Consider the following 17681-nt stretch of genomic DNA (forward strand, 5'->3'; position numbering starts at 1 on the left):
TTTTTTTTGGGGGGGGGGTGTCAAAAGACAGGTGTATGTCTCTAGTTGTATATTTGAACATATTCTTTATCCCATCGACCGTCCGGTCAACCTATCAATCACCTACGGTTTTGATGAGAAAAAAATATGTTGAGATCAGCTTCAAAGATGTGTCTGTTTGAGACATCCGGCAAATCATATCACTATTTGCGTACGCATTAATTGCGCATCGCATTACTTATAAAATACCTTATAAAAGATTACTAGGTTGGTGTACTGACATTTAAGATGATGCATTTCAGTTCACTCGATGTGTCTAATAAATATTATACTATAGAAACGGCTACTTGTATTCGATAACACAGCATGCTAGAACAACCAGGAATGTATTCTACTAATGGACACGCAAGATGAAAGATTTACAGCAAAGACGTGAAATGACTCTATGTCTAATAACATCTCCCTGCTATGTTCACTGCACTCTCCTATTTAGAACCAAATAAAAACAATGCCTATAGGATCTATTGATCACACTGCCTCTGTATTAGGATTGGGGTAATTTGGGTTTACACAAAACGCGTATATCAGCGTTAGTTAGATTTTTATTCGGAGTTATTTCAGTCCAAGGTTTTATGATCATGTTTGGCGGTGTCAGTGTCGTGTGTCTTCTAAGCATTCGCTGAACCGTAAAGCAGGCGATACGAATCTTACGACATTATTTGGCATAAAAAATCGGCGTCAAGATGGAATCTGTCTCTATACCTGATCTCCCCTTTGTCTCACTGCATGCATGTATATCTGGGTTAACTTGTCGTGAAGTCTTAGGGTTTGTAGATTTCGTGGGTCGGGTTTCATGTACTTATATCTTACACAGGGATCCGTCGCACGGTATTTGATGGGGTGGCTAATGGCTCAAGGTTGTGAAAATTAACTCTTATAGTTTTATGTACAATCATTAATAGTACGTTTACTCGATCTTTAAAACTATTTATACAGTTACATGCATTTATCGCGGCTCAATTGCAGCACAGAATTATTTAATTTCGGAATTCATTATATAAAACTTGACACTAATTCGGTGGTTATTGTTTAAACACTCATCTAAGTTCGCCATATAATATATACTGTATACAGGGTTATTTTTGGCCTGTGTTTTTCTACACCTCTTCACTTTAAATTGGTTTACCTCCGTCTTGAATTCGCCAAGACACAATTAGAAATGGATAATCTTTCTCTAAAACTGGTTTTGACCTTGCTTACTGAGAGCGAGGGCGAAAGGGGCGAAAATAAAACGGGGGCGAATATTTTCCTCTACACAATCAGTATTGTGTATAATATAAATTTGTATTATTTGTGAACAAAAGAGAATAGAGGGACTTTATCGACCTTCTCGGGTTCTGATTTAAGCACATTGTTTTCATCGATCTTTAATCAGAGAATGATGCGAGCTATAGTCCGTGGTGGTGAATACAATACTTTGGAATCAGTTTTATTCGGGGGGACCAATGTACGTGAGTAGCCAATTTTTCCTGGTTAGTAGGGACGTAATTTCGTTGGTAGAAAGTTCGGGATAATTTTAAGTAATATTAAACAAATACTTGTATATAAGTTCGTGAGGATGTAAATTCGTGTGCAATGGTTACCCACGAAAGCCACGAACATTGCCCCCCCCCCCCCCCCACGAACAATGATGATTTCACAGTAAGTCATGCATGTAATAATCTTTGTACATTTCTTTATTTTATAAACCATTCATAAACAATGTAATAAAAAAAAAACAACAACATGTACACATGTGGATTGCCCAAAGTACAAGTTAACTAATACATACTAGTAAAAATATTTTTTTAAAATATTTAAATAACAACAATTGTAGACAGCGGGATGCTGCCCTGGTCTATTCGACTCATTAATTAATTGAGATTCTTTTTTGCGTCACTATATACTCTGAGGTAGACATTTAAGGGGGGTAATGTCAACACTACAATGTTATTTGAGGTAGGGGGTGAGCCAAAAGTTTGTCTATTTTTTATAGACATTAATATGGGTCGGGCATTCTTGACTTATAGAATGTCCCTCCCTCGCTTTGACTCCTGCGGCCCATCAAGTCGTTCCTTATAAACACGCCCTTTACTCGGCCATGCCGCGAGTCTTCTATACTTCCGGTGTATCCTAGATGGCGCATGAGTGATTGTATTTTGCCCCAAAAGTCAGACTCGTGTAAATGATCTAACAGAACCACTTCCGGTCTTCTTTCCTCCACTTTGGACATGATGCCGTTTTCATGGTCGGCGATGAGGGACTTAAAGCAGACTTCCTGACAGTCGATTTGCAGATATTGAGTTTCATCTGGAAAGAAAGCAAATAGTATTTATATTTTATGATGCGTGCGTGTTTCACGAGTGAAGGTCATAAACATAAACAGAATCGATAAAAAATGCAACTGAACTTGGATAATCCTAAAGATCATTGATAGAGCAAGGAATAAAAGTTGTAAAGAACATCAGAATCGAACGACGTTTGTGTGGGTTTTTTTTTTTTGGCAAAGTCCAAGTTAATGCTTCGAGTATTGATTCTCAGGCTGGTAAAGCAATACCATTATTCTCATAAATCCCACTAAGTCTTACAATACATCGGAGGCAGCTCGTGTTAGAGATAAAAGAAGATGCCGCGCTAGCAGATATTAATCTTCCTTTGCCAATCGTTATATCCGAAATATTCAAGGTCATACGCTGTAAACAACATGTAAGCAGACGATTCCTCGGCAGAATTATTATTTCAGTTTTTATCAACATAAAACATTCAACTTTATACATTTATCAAATTTTTGCATCCTACATGTAAATAAAGAAGTTAAAGTGGTATATAGGACATACAAATACATGTACACTTCCAAGCTACACAATAAAATTTTCTATATATAATAATTCAATCCCCGCGCATACTATAGTAAATCTTTTCTTTCACAATTTACAGCATAGATCTACAAGATTGAGCATCTTGGGATCGATAATTTTTAGATTGCAATTAATGATCCAACTTTGTACAAGTAGAATTTTTTTTGACGCTTATTATTTTTTGTTACGATAAACTTTCATCTACATTAACATTTCAAGGTGTTTCATGTCATCTTTGCCTGTCCGGGGTCAAATACACGTTAAAAATATACGACAGATGCCCAGATCAAAAGATAAGTCCACTTGCACCGACTTAAAACAGGTCAGCTGTGGTTTACCTGTGGAAAATCGGCGTCCCTCTGACCCCTGGGTGACTTTACTGGACACAGCGGCTCCTGGGGCTTGCTGAAAATAAAAGCTCTTCATACAATATGTGTATGTTTATGTAGTATGAGAGAGAGAGAGAGAGAGAGAGAGAGAGAGAGAGAGAGAGAGAGAGAGAGAGAGAGACAGACAGACAGACAGACGACAGACAGACAGACAGACAGAGAGAGAGAGAGAGAGTGCAATGTACAGACACAGAGACAAAGATAGCGACAGACAACAAACAGACAATACATACGGAGGGACAAAGACAAATACATAACACTTAAATGCATAAAACATTCTATTGCTTAATTTACATATTACATTGCTCTGGAAAGATATTTAAAAAAGAGATGTCTTCAAAACGATGTATTGAAATTTCTCTATATATATACAAAGCATAATTGTAACGGTATAATATTATAGTATTTTAAGAACGTTGTAATCTACATTGTACTATTTATAACTTACCCGTGCCCGAGCTTGTATAGCACAGAGCCTGGAGAATGAGCGAGAGCAGTGTCTGAATTGCTTCAATGTTGAGCTGAGCATTTTTCCTTGTAGTTTGCGGTTTGAGTGGGACCACGCGATATATAACATTTATATCAGCGGAAAAAATGGAAGACCAGTGTGACGTCACAAGGGGGAGGGGCAAGAAAGTATTTTCCTGTTGTTTTGACCTATTTTTAACAATTTCATTCATTCATAGTAAGGTATACCTCATCGTGTAGTATTTTAAATATCCTATCTGGGGAAATACAAATACATTTGTTTACACTCTGTGATGTAACAAGTACCAAAGCAAATCAACACATAATTTGAGGGTTATGGTGAGGTGTCACGTTTACCTGTTTACTAGTAAAGTATATTTACTGTTTATGAATTGATTCGACTAGGAAGAAGAAAATACTTTATAGGTACATGTGTTAGTATATATACAGACAAGATAATTGACATATGATACCCATAACTGGCTTTTTTTGCAGAGTAAATGGTTTTATTTTATAATGAAGTTTACAGATTATTTTGTGTTTATATACGGGTATCATTAATTGTAATTAAATACATTTTTAAAACATACATGCACGCAGCCCACCGGACATTTAAAGTGGTTCCCGAGTTACCTCATATTATACAGTAGAATGGTTGATTTTGTATACGTACAGTTGTATCCCTCATGTCATTATTATCACGCGCTAAGCGTGCTGGAATCAACAATATCATAAATATGATGTAAGACACTTGTACCATTTACTATCGTTCATGACATTTTTTTTAATATTTTTAAAATAGATAGTAATCGCTTGCGCGGATCAAGGGGGGGGGGGGGGGGGGGGGTCGGGGGTCCGGACCCCCCCCCCCCCCTTCCTGGAAAATTAAAACTTGTTAAATTTACGTAGGATAACTACTGAAAATAGGTCTCAAACCTAGCCCCTCCCCCCCCCCCCAAAAAAAAAAAGGTTATCCCTCGCCCCCCCCCCCCCTTCGCGAAAAATATTTCTTGATCCAAGCACGGATCGGAATCACACTTAATATATATACAATATGGTACCCATATATTGCACCTTATACTCCATTTATTTCTACTGATTAGACTTTCTCCAAAAAGTGATGTTGAACATTAATTCTTTAAAACCTTTTTTGAAAATTTCATATTTAAATGTCTCGACTGTTCGTCGTCTTATCTTTTTTTCACTTTTATTCATTTTCCGAGTTATCATACATGTACCGGTATTTGCTTCAAAGAACTACATGTAAACTTAAAAACAATTCAAATTTTTTAGAACCCATGTTGGTGCAGTTATTTTGGTTCGAAATTGAAAATCAAATTTAATTGACGATGGCAAAAATCGTATTTTAAAAATCATATTTGACCCTGTAGCTATAATGCATGTTTTGGCAAAATTGGTTAAAAACCTGTAAAGCAATAGACTTATCAAACAAAAGCGGAAATATAAATAATTTGTGAAAAGTATGGCGCGAAACCATAAATGATTAACGATAAATCTTACTGACCACCGCTATCCACCATATCCACATAACAACGATATTTTAGTTGTTCAATCATATTTCGGAAAAGATCGAGATAAATAAAATGACAAATAGGTGTGTCTAGCAACGTTGAGAAATTGCGTATATCATTTTTACACAATTGACGATAGTCAAAATCTTTTTTTTTTTAATCATATGCATGAACAAAATAAATTCATGATTTACAGAGAGGGTACATTTAGCTGAAAGCCTGGACATTGTCGTGTCCAGATCAAAATGACGCTGTATAATATGATTTCACCCCATGGTTTAAACAGACAATTTTACTAAGTTATGTGGTAAAACCAGTTTAATTGCAAATTCATGTAGCTTAGAACTTTTAATTATCAATATTATCATATAAAGGGAATGGTAGAATGGTAAAACTTTGAGACTCTATGGAAAGTATCTAATGACCCAACGTCCATATCATCACTGGGGAAATAACTCGGTTCACAGTACACATAGTCGTCATACTGATTTCCATTTTGGAATTCTCCATCACCCGGATGGCGTGTAAAACAACTGTTGTGAACAGCTTCAAACGAATGATCATTTACAAAATTATTCGTTTCAGTGACTGGGTTATGGCCACCCAATTTTCTCGTTACATGTGAATAATCAGGTGTGGAGTGGGTGCGGACACACGGGGAGGATCTCCAGGGTTGCTCAGAAAGGGGAGGAAGTGACGTAGAATCCGCTTTGTTTGTCGTTCTTTCCTTCAGGACGCCATTATACATCGGAAGTGACGGACGACTGAAGCCAGATATCCCAGTGTTCCGCTCCTGTTAATAAAAATAACATTAGAAATAACGAGAAATTTTTACATAATTTTTAAATTTATGATCTTTCTACCATAGAATAGGAAATGCTATTTTCATATTATTGGATACTTTGAGCTATATTCTCATCCAAAGACTAAAAAAAATTAATATAGTTATTACATGTAAGTAAATATTTTATTATAGTTATACGTGTAACACAAAGTTAACCAGTTTAAGTAATTTATTGTACCTGGCCAGATTGACATGCAAGTATTATATTTCACTCTATAATATTTAAACTTGATAGATAAGGTTTACACGCAAGTCTGATTTAATTTGTCTCAAATAATGTTTATGATAACAAATCAACTCTATTAGACAAAATTCATGACTTAAAATTAAATTTCCATAAAAGTATATTAAGATAAGTATGACAAAATACAAAACGAATTCGAAACGATTTACATATGTAGAAGGTTTTTCCTATTGTTAAAGGCTGTATGTACAAATTTGGCAGTACAATTATCAACCGTAATGACGGGTCTCGAACGCTCAAACATTTCATTGAATTAAATTGATTAATTAATCAAATTAAGTTAATTAAATGATGCAATGCACTGTTATTTACCTGGAGTCCGGACCCAGTGTTTTCCTTTACCCTCGTGAACTGTCCCTCGTGAAACCAGTACTCCGCAAAATTGCCGTACCCGAGGCACCCACACAGGTCCTCAATGTAGCCTATGGCGTGCGTCAGGACCTCCATCTTGGAAATCCTCAGATCCGGGTCTTGTCCACAGGATGGGACTTTCTTTCGGAGTTCATCGAAGGCTTCGTTGACTGTCCGTATTCGGTTCCTCTCTCTCTTGTTCCTTTTCTCCACATACTCCGAAGGCCGCTGGGCGTGCGGAATATGCTTGCGTTTTCTTTTGGCTTTTTTGCGGAGATTTGTCGGATTATCTTTGTTTTCTAATGTACACATATTCGCTGTTATAGTATTAAGATACATTTTAACATAAATAAACTGGAGTGGATATATCTGAATTCTCTGTTGCTTTCCAACTTTATGTTCGGACCAAATACAAACTTTAGATATATATGCGTTTCTTGACAAATTTTATTAGTGTCATCGTAGAAATTCTAACTGTTTTACAATTTGTGGACCAGTGTCGTACAGTGATAATTGTAGAACTCTAGAGTTTACAGATTGACCTCCTTTCTCTACCTGTCATCATTTAATCGCTAATCGTCCGAACAAATCGAGGCACAGCGCTTTCCCTCTCGGACTGATCTCGGGAGGCGCGAGATTTGCCTACGGCGTCGAGATTTTTCTCGCCTCTCCTGAATTTGCACATTGTGTTTACAAAGACACGGGCGATGAAGCGGTATATTGGATTCCGATACAGTGTTATGCGATCAACTGTCCAGAAATGTGTTGACAAGTCAATGTCCTCAGTGCATATTATTATAGTATTGTCAATGTATGCAAGATTTTATTCAGGCCATACACAATTTATTCAACCAGTCTATTTTATTTCAAAACAAACGCAACGTTATGATGTTTTATTAGTGCTGAGCTTATATCAAAGATCACGATAAAACAGAATATTTGATATTCTCTTCTGTATATTGAAAGTTGTAAAATCTACATGTTGTCCAAGCAAAATGCTCTTGTTTGAAAAATATTAAGAATGTTTTTCTCCACATTTAATTGTTAAATGTTTATCTAAATTGTACGGCCAAACTCTTGATTAGCTATTAGCAATGAATCGTGTTAAAATCCCACCATCGATAGGATTAATGCAAGAAATAAATAATAGAATGAAATATCAATTCTTGATAGTAATGTTTATTTTATTGATCTGTTTGTAGCCGGGAAAAAAATTAATATCATGGTTGGGCGATATGCACCGATGCTTAGGAAGAAAATTGCCCTCGGAATAAAGTTCCCGGACATAATATTTTGTATTCTACCCTATAACATGTATCATATAATATGTATTTTCTAAAATATCAATAACACAACGAAAAATTTACAGTCTTACTTTAAAAAAAAATAGGAAGGAAATATACAAAGTGAACGTTAACGCTCGCAAAATTTTTGAAATAATTTATATGCCTAAGAATATTCGATTCTTTGAGACCTGGGCATATAAGAGGCATACCTTGGTTTTTATTTTAGGCAAAGAGAACAACTTCAAAAGATGCAATATTACGTATAAGACCTAAAAACATCAAATAAATCCAAAGTCTAAACCAATAATTTTAGAGATTCAATATTCACCGCGTGCAATCCCCCATGCCATGCGGGGGCGGTGATTTTGAATCGGAGAAAGTAATAATTTAGTAAGTAGTCAAAGACTTACTGCGTGTAATTAAAATAGATTTAGTTAACCAAAAGTTTTGCATAGAAGAATACAGTTACTAACTAACCACTAGGGGATTAAATATCTTTGGAACACGTTGTCAGTATGTGGGGAGGGGAGGCGACTCATGTTATTTTCGGTGCCTTTGATTTACAAAAACGTGATTCTCTACTTTTTTAAACAAAACATTCCTCTAAAAAAATAAATCGGCATGTTGAGGACAATGACAATGAACTTTATTCTCGTAACTGAAACTAGAGTGTAAAGGAAATAGTTGTCTACTGTATGTACAAACTATACAATATAATAAACGAAAATCATTAGTACAGGCATGGTACCACGAGAGCTAACTCTCTCAGATATAGTATCTAATAGTTTACAAATAATTAAAGAAATACTTCAAACTTCAAAAACTATAAAATGTAAAGTATTTGACCAAGAATCTTATGAGGCGTGGAATGGGGGGGGGGGGGGGGCGAAGATCCTGGGGCATGAATTTCTTTTTTTTAATTTTAGTAAATATTCTCTTTTAAAAATGTATATTTTCGACTCTGTAAATATTTCGTTTGATCAAAAGTTTATAAATATATATTTATAAATATAAAGTTCGAGAATGATTTGTTACACAAGTTAAAGTCTATCAAAATGTTTTCAGTTATTAGAATTTTGTAGAGTGAAATGAGTAACAGTTTTGCTGAATTCGAAGAAGTAGCGGAGCCTGTCCATCACATGTGTGATATATGTGGGAAATATTGTTCATCTAAGTCGACTATTAAAGAAAACTGCGCGGTGGGAAGGGGGGAGACAAAAACCACCATACCCCACGCTGTACGCACCATGCAGTCGGTATCAAAACTCCAAAATGTTATAAATCTTATATTTGTGTTTATACCGAACCTTGTTTTTAAGATTTGCTTTCTTGATATACATTTTACAATTATTTAAAGATTAAATTATTTAGGTACATGCAATACTTGCAGATCTTGGTACACGTATCGCCAATGCGGTGAATACATAATTCTCTAGAGATTATATATATCATGCAAAATCTACATATGGGTAAGAGTGATCAAATGTTTTCTTAGGTTATACTATTATTTTTTTCCAGAAAAGGGGGGAGGGATCTTTTACCCTAACCACCTCATCCCCATTAAAAAAAAAAAATAAGAAAACAATGCTAAAAGTGGTGTCTAAAAAATCCGAAAAAAACAAAACCAGTCATTTGGACGTAATTAACAGCACCGGCAAGCGTTTAATTTTGTATTGAACTAGCAATAAACATGTTTCCACTTACTATTTAAACAGATCGATTTCGATGAAATTTGGTAAGTTAAACATTCAACAAAACTAATGCTATATATATTTACATACATTATTAAAGTACATTTTCAATTCATAAACCCATCATTTACTTGATCTTGACCGTGTATTTTATAGGTTATTAATTTTCGAATATTAATTACGGTACAATTCTATTATATAAACACCTTACTCTGTTACTTGGATTGAGAAAAATCAAAAGAGGAATTCGGATTTTTCATTTTTGCCCCCTATATCTATTATTTGGCTATAAAAATATACATGTCAGAAATATTTATGGGAAATGTTTCTGGCTGTTTAGCCGAGTTGGTTGGAGGAGAACGTGTGTATTGTCATTAATTAGCATTTCCATCTTTCCCCTCATCGCACGCTTGACAGATATTTGCCTTCATCATTTAAATGAATAAGGTTTTGAAATAACAATGATATCTTTAATTTTCAAAATTTAAATTGATATTTTTAATTTGTTTACTCGGTCGATAAATACTCTACAAAGAGAAAATATTATTAAGTTGATTTGATGTCATGAACATCAGTCGAAATACAAATTCTGGTCAATATTTTATTTTGAAATCCATGCATAATTATATATAATTAACAAATGTTTAGTAAAAAGGGGCTGTTTTTTTTTATATAGCCTTTTGATATATTCTAAGCACATTAATTTCACCATTTTTAATAAATTTGAATTTTACTACAATTATTGAAATATAAATGGTTATAAAAATATTTCCACACCTTTATTGAAAACATTTGAATGAATAGATAATTTACGAAATGATATGACAGAATAAAAAAATATATCACAGTTCAGAACAATCTACCGGGTCTAGCTCCATGCATATTCAGTTTTGGTTTTTTCTTTTACTTTCCCTGCAATGCCTTCTCACGCCTGATGATTTCTTCCACTCCGCGCCTCATTTCCTGGATAGCCTCGATTTCACTCAATCCCAGGCGGCGCTTGTTGGAAATATCATAGACTCCACCCACATTCTCCGTGTACCATCCATAAGTTCCTTAAAATGAAAAATACAAGCCCTGAATTCCCCTTTCTTTTCTATATCAGACGCCCGTGCTAGCTAACAAGGGGTTGGTTCTTCCACTTTTTAAAAATGTAATTTTTTTATCTCAATCATTAGAAACATATTAGTCAGTACAACCTCCGTTTTTTCAATGAAAAATGGATCTACGTGTCTATATGAAAATTGGTTGTAAAAACTATAAAACAGTGATGAAAGTACCTCTGGATTGAAGGTTGAGTTTATCGCAGAACTCCTTGAAGTCGGGTTCGGCCGCCAGTTTGGGGATTTTGATGTGGACACTTGCCCGGCAGGTGGTTCCTAGATTGGTGGTACAGAAGGTGAGGTAGCCCAGCTGATCGTGGTGGGCAAAGGTCAGCTTCTTCTCCATCTCCTGGATCGCCTGCAAAAGATGAAACGTGTGCGGATCAATCAACAGATACATTAACTTGCAAAATTTTTAATCAAATCCTATTGATACTTTTTTTTTTTAAATCTTTAATGAAAGAATAATAGTATAGTACACAATTAAGACTAAACATCCTTAATTGATTATATAATACTCTCTGCCCAGCCTTGCTTGTCTGTCCGTTCGTCCCTTACACCTCTCTCCCTCTCTTTCTCTCTCTCTCTCTCTCTCTCTCATAACCGTTGCAGTTATGAGGCCACATCTTACATTGACGAGACGTTTCCAGACGGCGGCGAGGTCGCCCCCCTTCTGCATGGAGATCAGACGGAGATGGTCCTCCTCATTCACCCAGCACAGGAAGGTTTTGTTGTTGTTGAAGAAGATCCCTCTGTTAATGGGCCAATCCTTGTACACCCAAGCGTCCCGTAAAAACCTGCAATCATGATAGAAAAAAAAGTTAAAAATACTTTGAGCTATTCCTTTTTGCAAATCTTGCAATGAAAAAAAAATTGATTGAAGTGGCTCACTACACCTCGAAATAGCTTTTCAAATCAGCAGAAAATTACTTTATTTTGAACGGAAGCATGATCCATAAGAAGTATAAAAGTCAAATAAGCGAAAAAAGAGAACACTTTTTGTTAAAGATTTAATATGATTTTCGAAAAATAAATCCAAAAAAATAAACAAAAACCCCCAGGCAGATTCAAACTCTATTTTTCACAAGCCTGATACTTTAACCATTCAGCTAGCCTATTATATTACATAAACAAATCGAGCGAAACAAACAATTTAATTAATAAAACATATAAGTCGCCATCTTGTGATGAAGTGTCATAAAAAGTATAAGCTTCGATGTGGTAAGCTACTTTGAAATGAATATTTTGGCCAAATTAGAGAACCCACACATTAGACTTTGGATCAAATAGAAAATACAACATGAATAATTGAGTAAAATTATGAGTCTTTTAAAGATAAATTTAGCATGCTTTTAACACAAAATTTGATTATCTTTTATATATAATAAATATAGTCCCTCTATTTAATAATAAACAAGGTTAACATCGCCGCCATCTTGAATTTCTTTAAAACTGTCACATCCAGTGGATTTTTGTTTAAAACTCATCGGTATAAAATTACTTTGCGATCCTGTCCGTCTGCCGATTGGTCCTGCAACACCTAAGTTTACAAGTGATTCAACCGGAACGGTGCATTACACCTGCCACCTACATTCACCACCTAGTCTGCATCTACTACCTTGCCTAGGCAACTAAAAGGATAAAGGGAGAAAAATATATAACATCAACTTGCTGGAATTGTTTGTATGTACAATGTACCTATCGTCGTTCTTGAACATAAAGTGGTCATCAATGAGCTGCTGGTTCTCCTCGGGGGTCATGGTTTCCAGGGAGTAGTATTTCCCCTTCAGCTCTCCCTCCAAAGAATTCAAAGCATCAACAGAAATCTTCTCCATCTCTTTACGTTCCTGTAAGGAAAGAGGAGCTTATGTATAAAAAGAACACTGCATTTTCTATAAATGTGTCACTGTGTGTGTTTTAGTGGGGGGGGGGGGGGGGTTCACATCAATCTAAATATACATACGTATGCAAATACTGTATACAGGGAAATATTCGTCCCTTTTTATTTTCGCCACTTTCGCCCTCGATCGTTGTCAGCGGGCGAAATAAAGACATATGTTTCAAATTATCTCTCTTTAAACACAACTGTGTCTGGGCGAATTCAAGACGGGACAAACATGTTTGCAAGTGGAGAAGGGGGCAAATTGCATATGGCTAAAAAATAACCATGTATACAGTATAATAATAAGGAGAAAATTAACTCGTAATAACGAGATCTTTACTCGTAATAACGAGATCATTTCCCGTAATTACGAGAAAATTAACGCGAAATAACGAGATCTTTTCTCGTTGTTACGAGATCTTTTATCGTAATAACGAGATAATTAACTAGCAATAACGAGATCTTTTCTCGTAATTACTAAATAAAAATATGTTTTTATGTGGCCCTATTCGTCTTTCGTAGTTACAGCATGATGTCATATAGTTACAAGATCTCGACTCAAAACTACGAACATAATAAGATACGCATATCCTTCACAAACGTCAATCGTTTTTAATAATATATTTCTTTGTGATAAAACTATATGTACTGGTCAAATTTGGGTTTTTTTTCTGTTAGAGGTATAGCGCCTTTTCCCTTTATTTCTGCTACACCCGTGTTTGAACGGAAAGTACCTTTAACTAAAAATGAATACAGGTACTTGCCACAATATGATTTCCGAAACCTGGGTACTGATGTTATGTTTACTCATAAAAGACAGCATATACTTAGAACCCTTGTGTATAAATTCAGTTGATATTCTGAACCGTGATTACTTCCAGCAAAATGCAATGAATGTGAACAGTGTAGAAGTATTTAGGAAATCTGTTTATTTCTGATGCTCATGCTTAGAATAATACAAGAGAATTTGTTTTTAAAATCCAGATAAGATACAGGTAATTTATACTTTCTATTTTTATCATGCTTTACGAGAAAAGAAACAACAATATATTTACTACTTAGGGGAATCGATACAGCGACCACAAAATCAAAAAGACATACACGTTACCACTAGGTCACGCATACAACACAGGAATCCAATGCCTTTCAATTTCAAAATATGTGTCTAATTTTCAGTATGAAGACCACGTTAAACCAAAATAAATCCAATGTAAATGTGTACTGTAATACCTGTAAAACATCATTTTAATGGGATTTCTTTGGTTTAGAATGGGTTCAATTATTTAAATATCCAACGTTTTATTGCATACTATTTTTTCTATACGTCCTTAACAAAACCTTAAGATTTTAATGATATCGCGTAAAATAATTAACTCTTTTAACCTGGTTATTGTGTAATTTGCGTTTTTTAAAAGATATTTTAAATAAATTTTGTTAAATATTGAAACTGGCTTATGTTTGCAGTAGTGCTTTTAATATTGTTGGCAAAATCGTATACTAAGTGTGCTATTCTTTCCATTGTTAGCATCTTGTCTCAAAATGGCTTGTTCAATGGCATTTCGTTAAAATTATTCATCAATATACGGTCATTTTTAAAGTGAGACCTCTTTATACAGTTCATCATACTGACAAACTGACAGGTTTTGTCTTGTTTCAAACATGGCAAGTATACTGTTTGATACGACACACTTAGCTATATTAACTGACCTCAGCATTGACCACTGGTGGAAACCCATAGCTGGCGTGACTACGTCCGACCCTGACCCGCGTAGACACGATGAACTCTCCGCTAGGGTCAAGGTCGCCAAAACCGAGGTTGTTAAAATCGCCAAAGTCTGGTTTTGTGTGCTTGATCTCTGCCACTTTGTGGTAGTCCTTTATGACTGGGTGGAGCACCTCCTTAAAAACCTCATAGGCATCGGGGTCACTGGCGAAAATCCCACAGCCGCCGTCCAGGTTGTTACAGCCTATATATATATATATATATATATATATATATATATATATATATATATATATATATATATATATATATATATATATATAAACACAAAGCATAAGTCCAATGCTCAAACAAGTTGTTTGAGCATTAGACTTATTCTTTGTGTTCATTCATCCCCGGTATCAAGAAAAAGGATTTATACATAAAAATGATCAATAAATGTGAACTTATTATACATACATTTACTTATTTTTTCACTTAATTGGAGTAATTACTCTTAAATAAACCTTCAAGGATGGCTAAAACATCATTATTGCAACAACAAAAAAGATCGGTCTATTTCTGCACGAATTCTGGCCAAGAAATCCATCAGGGTAGGTCTGCCCGGAAAAACTAAAATGTTTTGATAAGTTTTGATCAAAGGACTAAATTGAGAGCTGATACTTTTAGGGGCAGCCCTATCCTGAAACATTCAATTCTTTAACACTTGTGTTTTCTCTCCAACTTGCTAAAAAATGGTGCAGTTAAAACATGTCTTATATTGACATTTAAAGAAATACCTGTTATAACGTATCATTTATTCTGTTTTGGCAATCTATGAGAGTTGAAAAATAAAACAAATTACATTACAGAATGAACATTTATTTATGATGCAATATCTAAATGTCAAGGTCTAATATAGGTGATCATGCAAATATAAGGAATTAACACAAATTATTTAGTAAACTTGGCGTTATGAATAGCATCTGCTGGCATATTTTCATGATGCACTAGCACCAGCAGAGCAATTGCTATTCATGATGTTCACTAAATAACGTTGTTTATTTCTTACATAGATGACATATACCTGACTGAATACAATGGATGAGTGTTCCATCGAACTTTGTTTTCCTATCTTTGAGCTGCTGGTAAAATTCTTCGGTTAAATGTTTCTTCAGCAGAGTTTTGCAGTCAGTTGCATTCTTTAGCGTGTTCCACAATTCCTCCAGCGACATCTTAGAGCTGTGTGTTGAGACGATCACTGCAACACTTCTTAAAAATGGTGTTTACAGGAGTGTACATTTTTTTTCAAATTACTATTACTGTGTCGGCACAAAACACGCTCGGTTAACTATCTGTTTCCTTTTATCGACAGACCATGGCAATCCGGTAATGAATTGCAAGGTACATTCATCATGCGCTATTACACGTTTTAGTGTATACTAGGCGTATTGAAAATATAATTTACCATTTTGAATTATCCTTTATAAACTATTTTCAGTTTTTGTGTCAGAATTTATGACATAGATATGGAAAATTATGTCTGATCTTTCATTTCTATTCTCACATTTAAAAAAAAATAATGCTTATGAGGTCTTATATCAACCTATATAAATGCCCCATCGTCAAAGCTCAAAGAAAAGGTTTGTCCTAATAAATTAAAAGCAGTGAGTACATTTTTCATGCGATATCCCTAGTTTGGGACAACATTAGTAGAAAGCACTTTGAAAATTTTCTTCAGGAAAAACAATTAGAATGTTTAACGTTCACAACTTTTTTTCTAGTGCTAGTGTTCGTTTTACATGTATTTTTAATGCCATTTCAAAACCCATGTGTATTTCCCGGACATAATCAACATGGTACAAATGCTATTCTGGACTGCAAACATATACCTGAAGCAAATTTAAAAGTAGCAAAACCAGAGCATGGAATTCGGGATGTATTTGTATATTTGTGTTTTTTATTGCCATGGTTATTTAAGTATGTTAGAAATGTTTAGCTACCTGTATTTATTTTTGATGTACAATGAATAAGTCACCAATAAACAATCACTAGTATGCAGTTTTTTCCTATCAAAATCTGTTTGTACTTGTATGCGTATATTTGCCAGACTTTTGATACTGATCGACTTTTGAAGCAACCGATGACAATCTAAAAAAATAACCGTTCTTCAATGTAAGCATGGAACAAAGTCTATGGTACGTAAATTTTCCTTTTTTACCTTTTAAAGTAAAAGCAAGAGGTACATATTTTCCGGAAAGCAATTAATAATAATTCTGTATAACACAAAAATCACGCGTGTCTGTTGACTCGTAAACAGGTAGTAGACCGCCATGCTTTGCGACTCATTCAGTGCATTGGAGAATCTGTTTGACGTAATTATTATCACATGTTAAATAATGCTATCCATATAAGGTAGTGTACCCGACCCTTTTAGGTAAGCATTAAATATATATGACTTTGAATATTTATAATTTTATAACTTTATGCAGTTAAATGAGATATAACACCTTTTCTCATTTTATTAATTTTTTTTTTTGCCTACACCCGTATTTAAACTGAGAGTACCTGTACTAAAAATATCACCAGAACCGCTTTTTGTGCTTTTTTTTTCATCTACATTTAGGGCCACGATCAGTTCTGTCAGCTTCGTCTAGCGTTAGCAATGCCCGCTCTTTAAACTTTATTTGGATTCAGTGGTTCTGAAAAATTTAAGCATTGAATGCTAATTTTTGGATGTCATCGGTCCTATGACACACCAAGCTGTGCAGACGAATTGAAAAGCGCTCGTTAGACGGTGTGATAGTTTGTCTGAACCGCTTGGTGTGTCAGATGACCGACAACATAAAAAAAGCATTCAATCCATATCCTTATATTTTCATACTGATGTCTATTTTTATAAGATATTGTGTATCGCCGCTATAAAGTCTTTATTTGCGCTCTTAGTCAGGGTTTGAAACATACATGGAACAGCCATATTAACATGCTATTTACTTCGCTTCCGCAACTAAAAATATAGTGCCAGAAACTATGCAGAGAAACATACTTTTTATTAAGGAGTAAATATAAACAAGAGGCCCACGGGCCACATTGCTCACCTGCTCAACAATAGGCATGATTAAATCAGCTTCATGGAGTCATAATACAAAATATCTGGACAATGTGGTATAATGTAGATCCTGTACAAAAAAATCTGTTTCCCCCTGAATATTCTTATATTTATGATCATGTCCCTTTTCTAACAGAATGATTTTATAGTCATATCACATTCAGCATTGCAGTTCTTAAAAAGACCCTTAACATTGTTTATATA

General features: G+C 34.8%; 3 protein-coding genes across 3 annotated transcripts; all 3 read right to left on the reverse strand.

The window, feature by feature from the left end:
- Window positions 1-1697: 1697 nt before the first annotated feature.
- Window positions 1698-3873, reverse strand: LOC128184442 (uncharacterized). Its single transcript, XM_052853897.1, has 3 exons — window positions 3714-3873; window positions 3215-3281; window positions 1698-2328 (listed from the first exon to the last, which is right to left on the reverse strand). The coding sequence occupies exons 1-3, from the start codon at window positions 3840-3842 to the stop codon at window positions 2018-2020; spliced, it is 507 nt and encodes a 168-aa protein (XP_052709857.1). The 5' UTR covers window positions 3843-3873; the 3' UTR covers window positions 1698-2017.
- A 1728-nt stretch (window positions 3874-5601) lies between these two features.
- LOC128186149 (uncharacterized) lies at window positions 5602-7745 on the reverse strand. The gene is made up of 2 exons (XM_052855886.1): window positions 6666-7745; window positions 5602-6058 (listed from the first exon to the last, which is right to left on the reverse strand). The coding sequence occupies exons 1-2, from the start codon at window positions 7041-7043 to the stop codon at window positions 5630-5632; spliced, it is 807 nt and encodes a 268-aa protein (XP_052711846.1). The 5' UTR covers window positions 7044-7745; the 3' UTR covers window positions 5602-5629.
- A 2241-nt stretch (window positions 7746-9986) lies between these two features.
- Window positions 9987-15681, reverse strand: LOC128185721 (arginine kinase-like). Its single transcript, XM_052855357.1, has 6 exons — window positions 15456-15681; window positions 14374-14633; window positions 12483-12631; window positions 11416-11581; window positions 10962-11142; window positions 9987-10736 (listed from the first exon to the last, which is right to left on the reverse strand). Exons 1-6 carry the CDS (start codon window positions 15601-15603, stop codon window positions 10585-10587), a joined length of 1056 nt encoding a protein of 351 aa, XP_052711317.1. The 5' UTR covers window positions 15604-15681; the 3' UTR covers window positions 9987-10584.
- Between the last annotated feature and the right edge of the window lie 2000 nt (window positions 15682-17681).

This window comes from Crassostrea angulata, chromosome 5 (assembly GCF_025612915.1).
Source record: "Crassostrea angulata isolate pt1a10 chromosome 5, ASM2561291v2, whole genome shotgun sequence".
In the NCBI taxonomy this organism is placed as follows: Eukaryota; Metazoa; Mollusca; class Bivalvia; order Ostreida; family Ostreidae; genus Magallana; species Magallana angulata.

Bases quoted from the DNA above. Each gene is read 5' to 3' on its own strand.
- LOC128186149 (XM_052855886.1), bottom strand. From the start codon at position 7,043: ATGTATCTTAATACTATAACAGCGAATATGTGTACATTAGAAAACAAA. The intron at 6,059-6,665 runs GTAAATAACAGT...TTTTATTAACAG, and splicing joins ACACTGGGTCCGGACTCCAG to GAGCGGAACACTGGGATATC.
- LOC128184442 (XM_052853897.1), bottom strand. From the start codon at position 3,842: ATGTTATATATCGCGTGGTCCCACTCAAACCGCAAACTACAAGGAAAA. The intron at 3,282-3,713 runs GTAAGTTATAAA...TTTTATTTTCAG, and splicing joins CTATACAAGCTCGGGCACGG to CAAGCCCCAGGAGCCGCTGT. The intron at 2,329-3,214 runs GTAAACCACAGC...CTTTCTTTCCAG, and splicing joins GGGACGCCGATTTTCCACAG to ATGAAACTCAATATCTGCAA.
- LOC128185721 (XM_052855357.1), bottom strand. From the start codon at position 15,603: ATGTCGCTGGAGGAATTGTGGAACACGCTAAAGAATGCAACTGACTGC. The intron at 11,582-12,482 runs GTACATTGTACA...TCATGATTGCAG, and splicing joins ATGTTCAAGAACGACGATAG to GTTTTTACGGGACGCTTGGG. The intron at 10,737-10,961 runs GTACTTTCATCA...TTTCATTTTAAG, and splicing joins ACTCAACCTTCAATCCAGAG to GAACTTATGGATGGTACACG.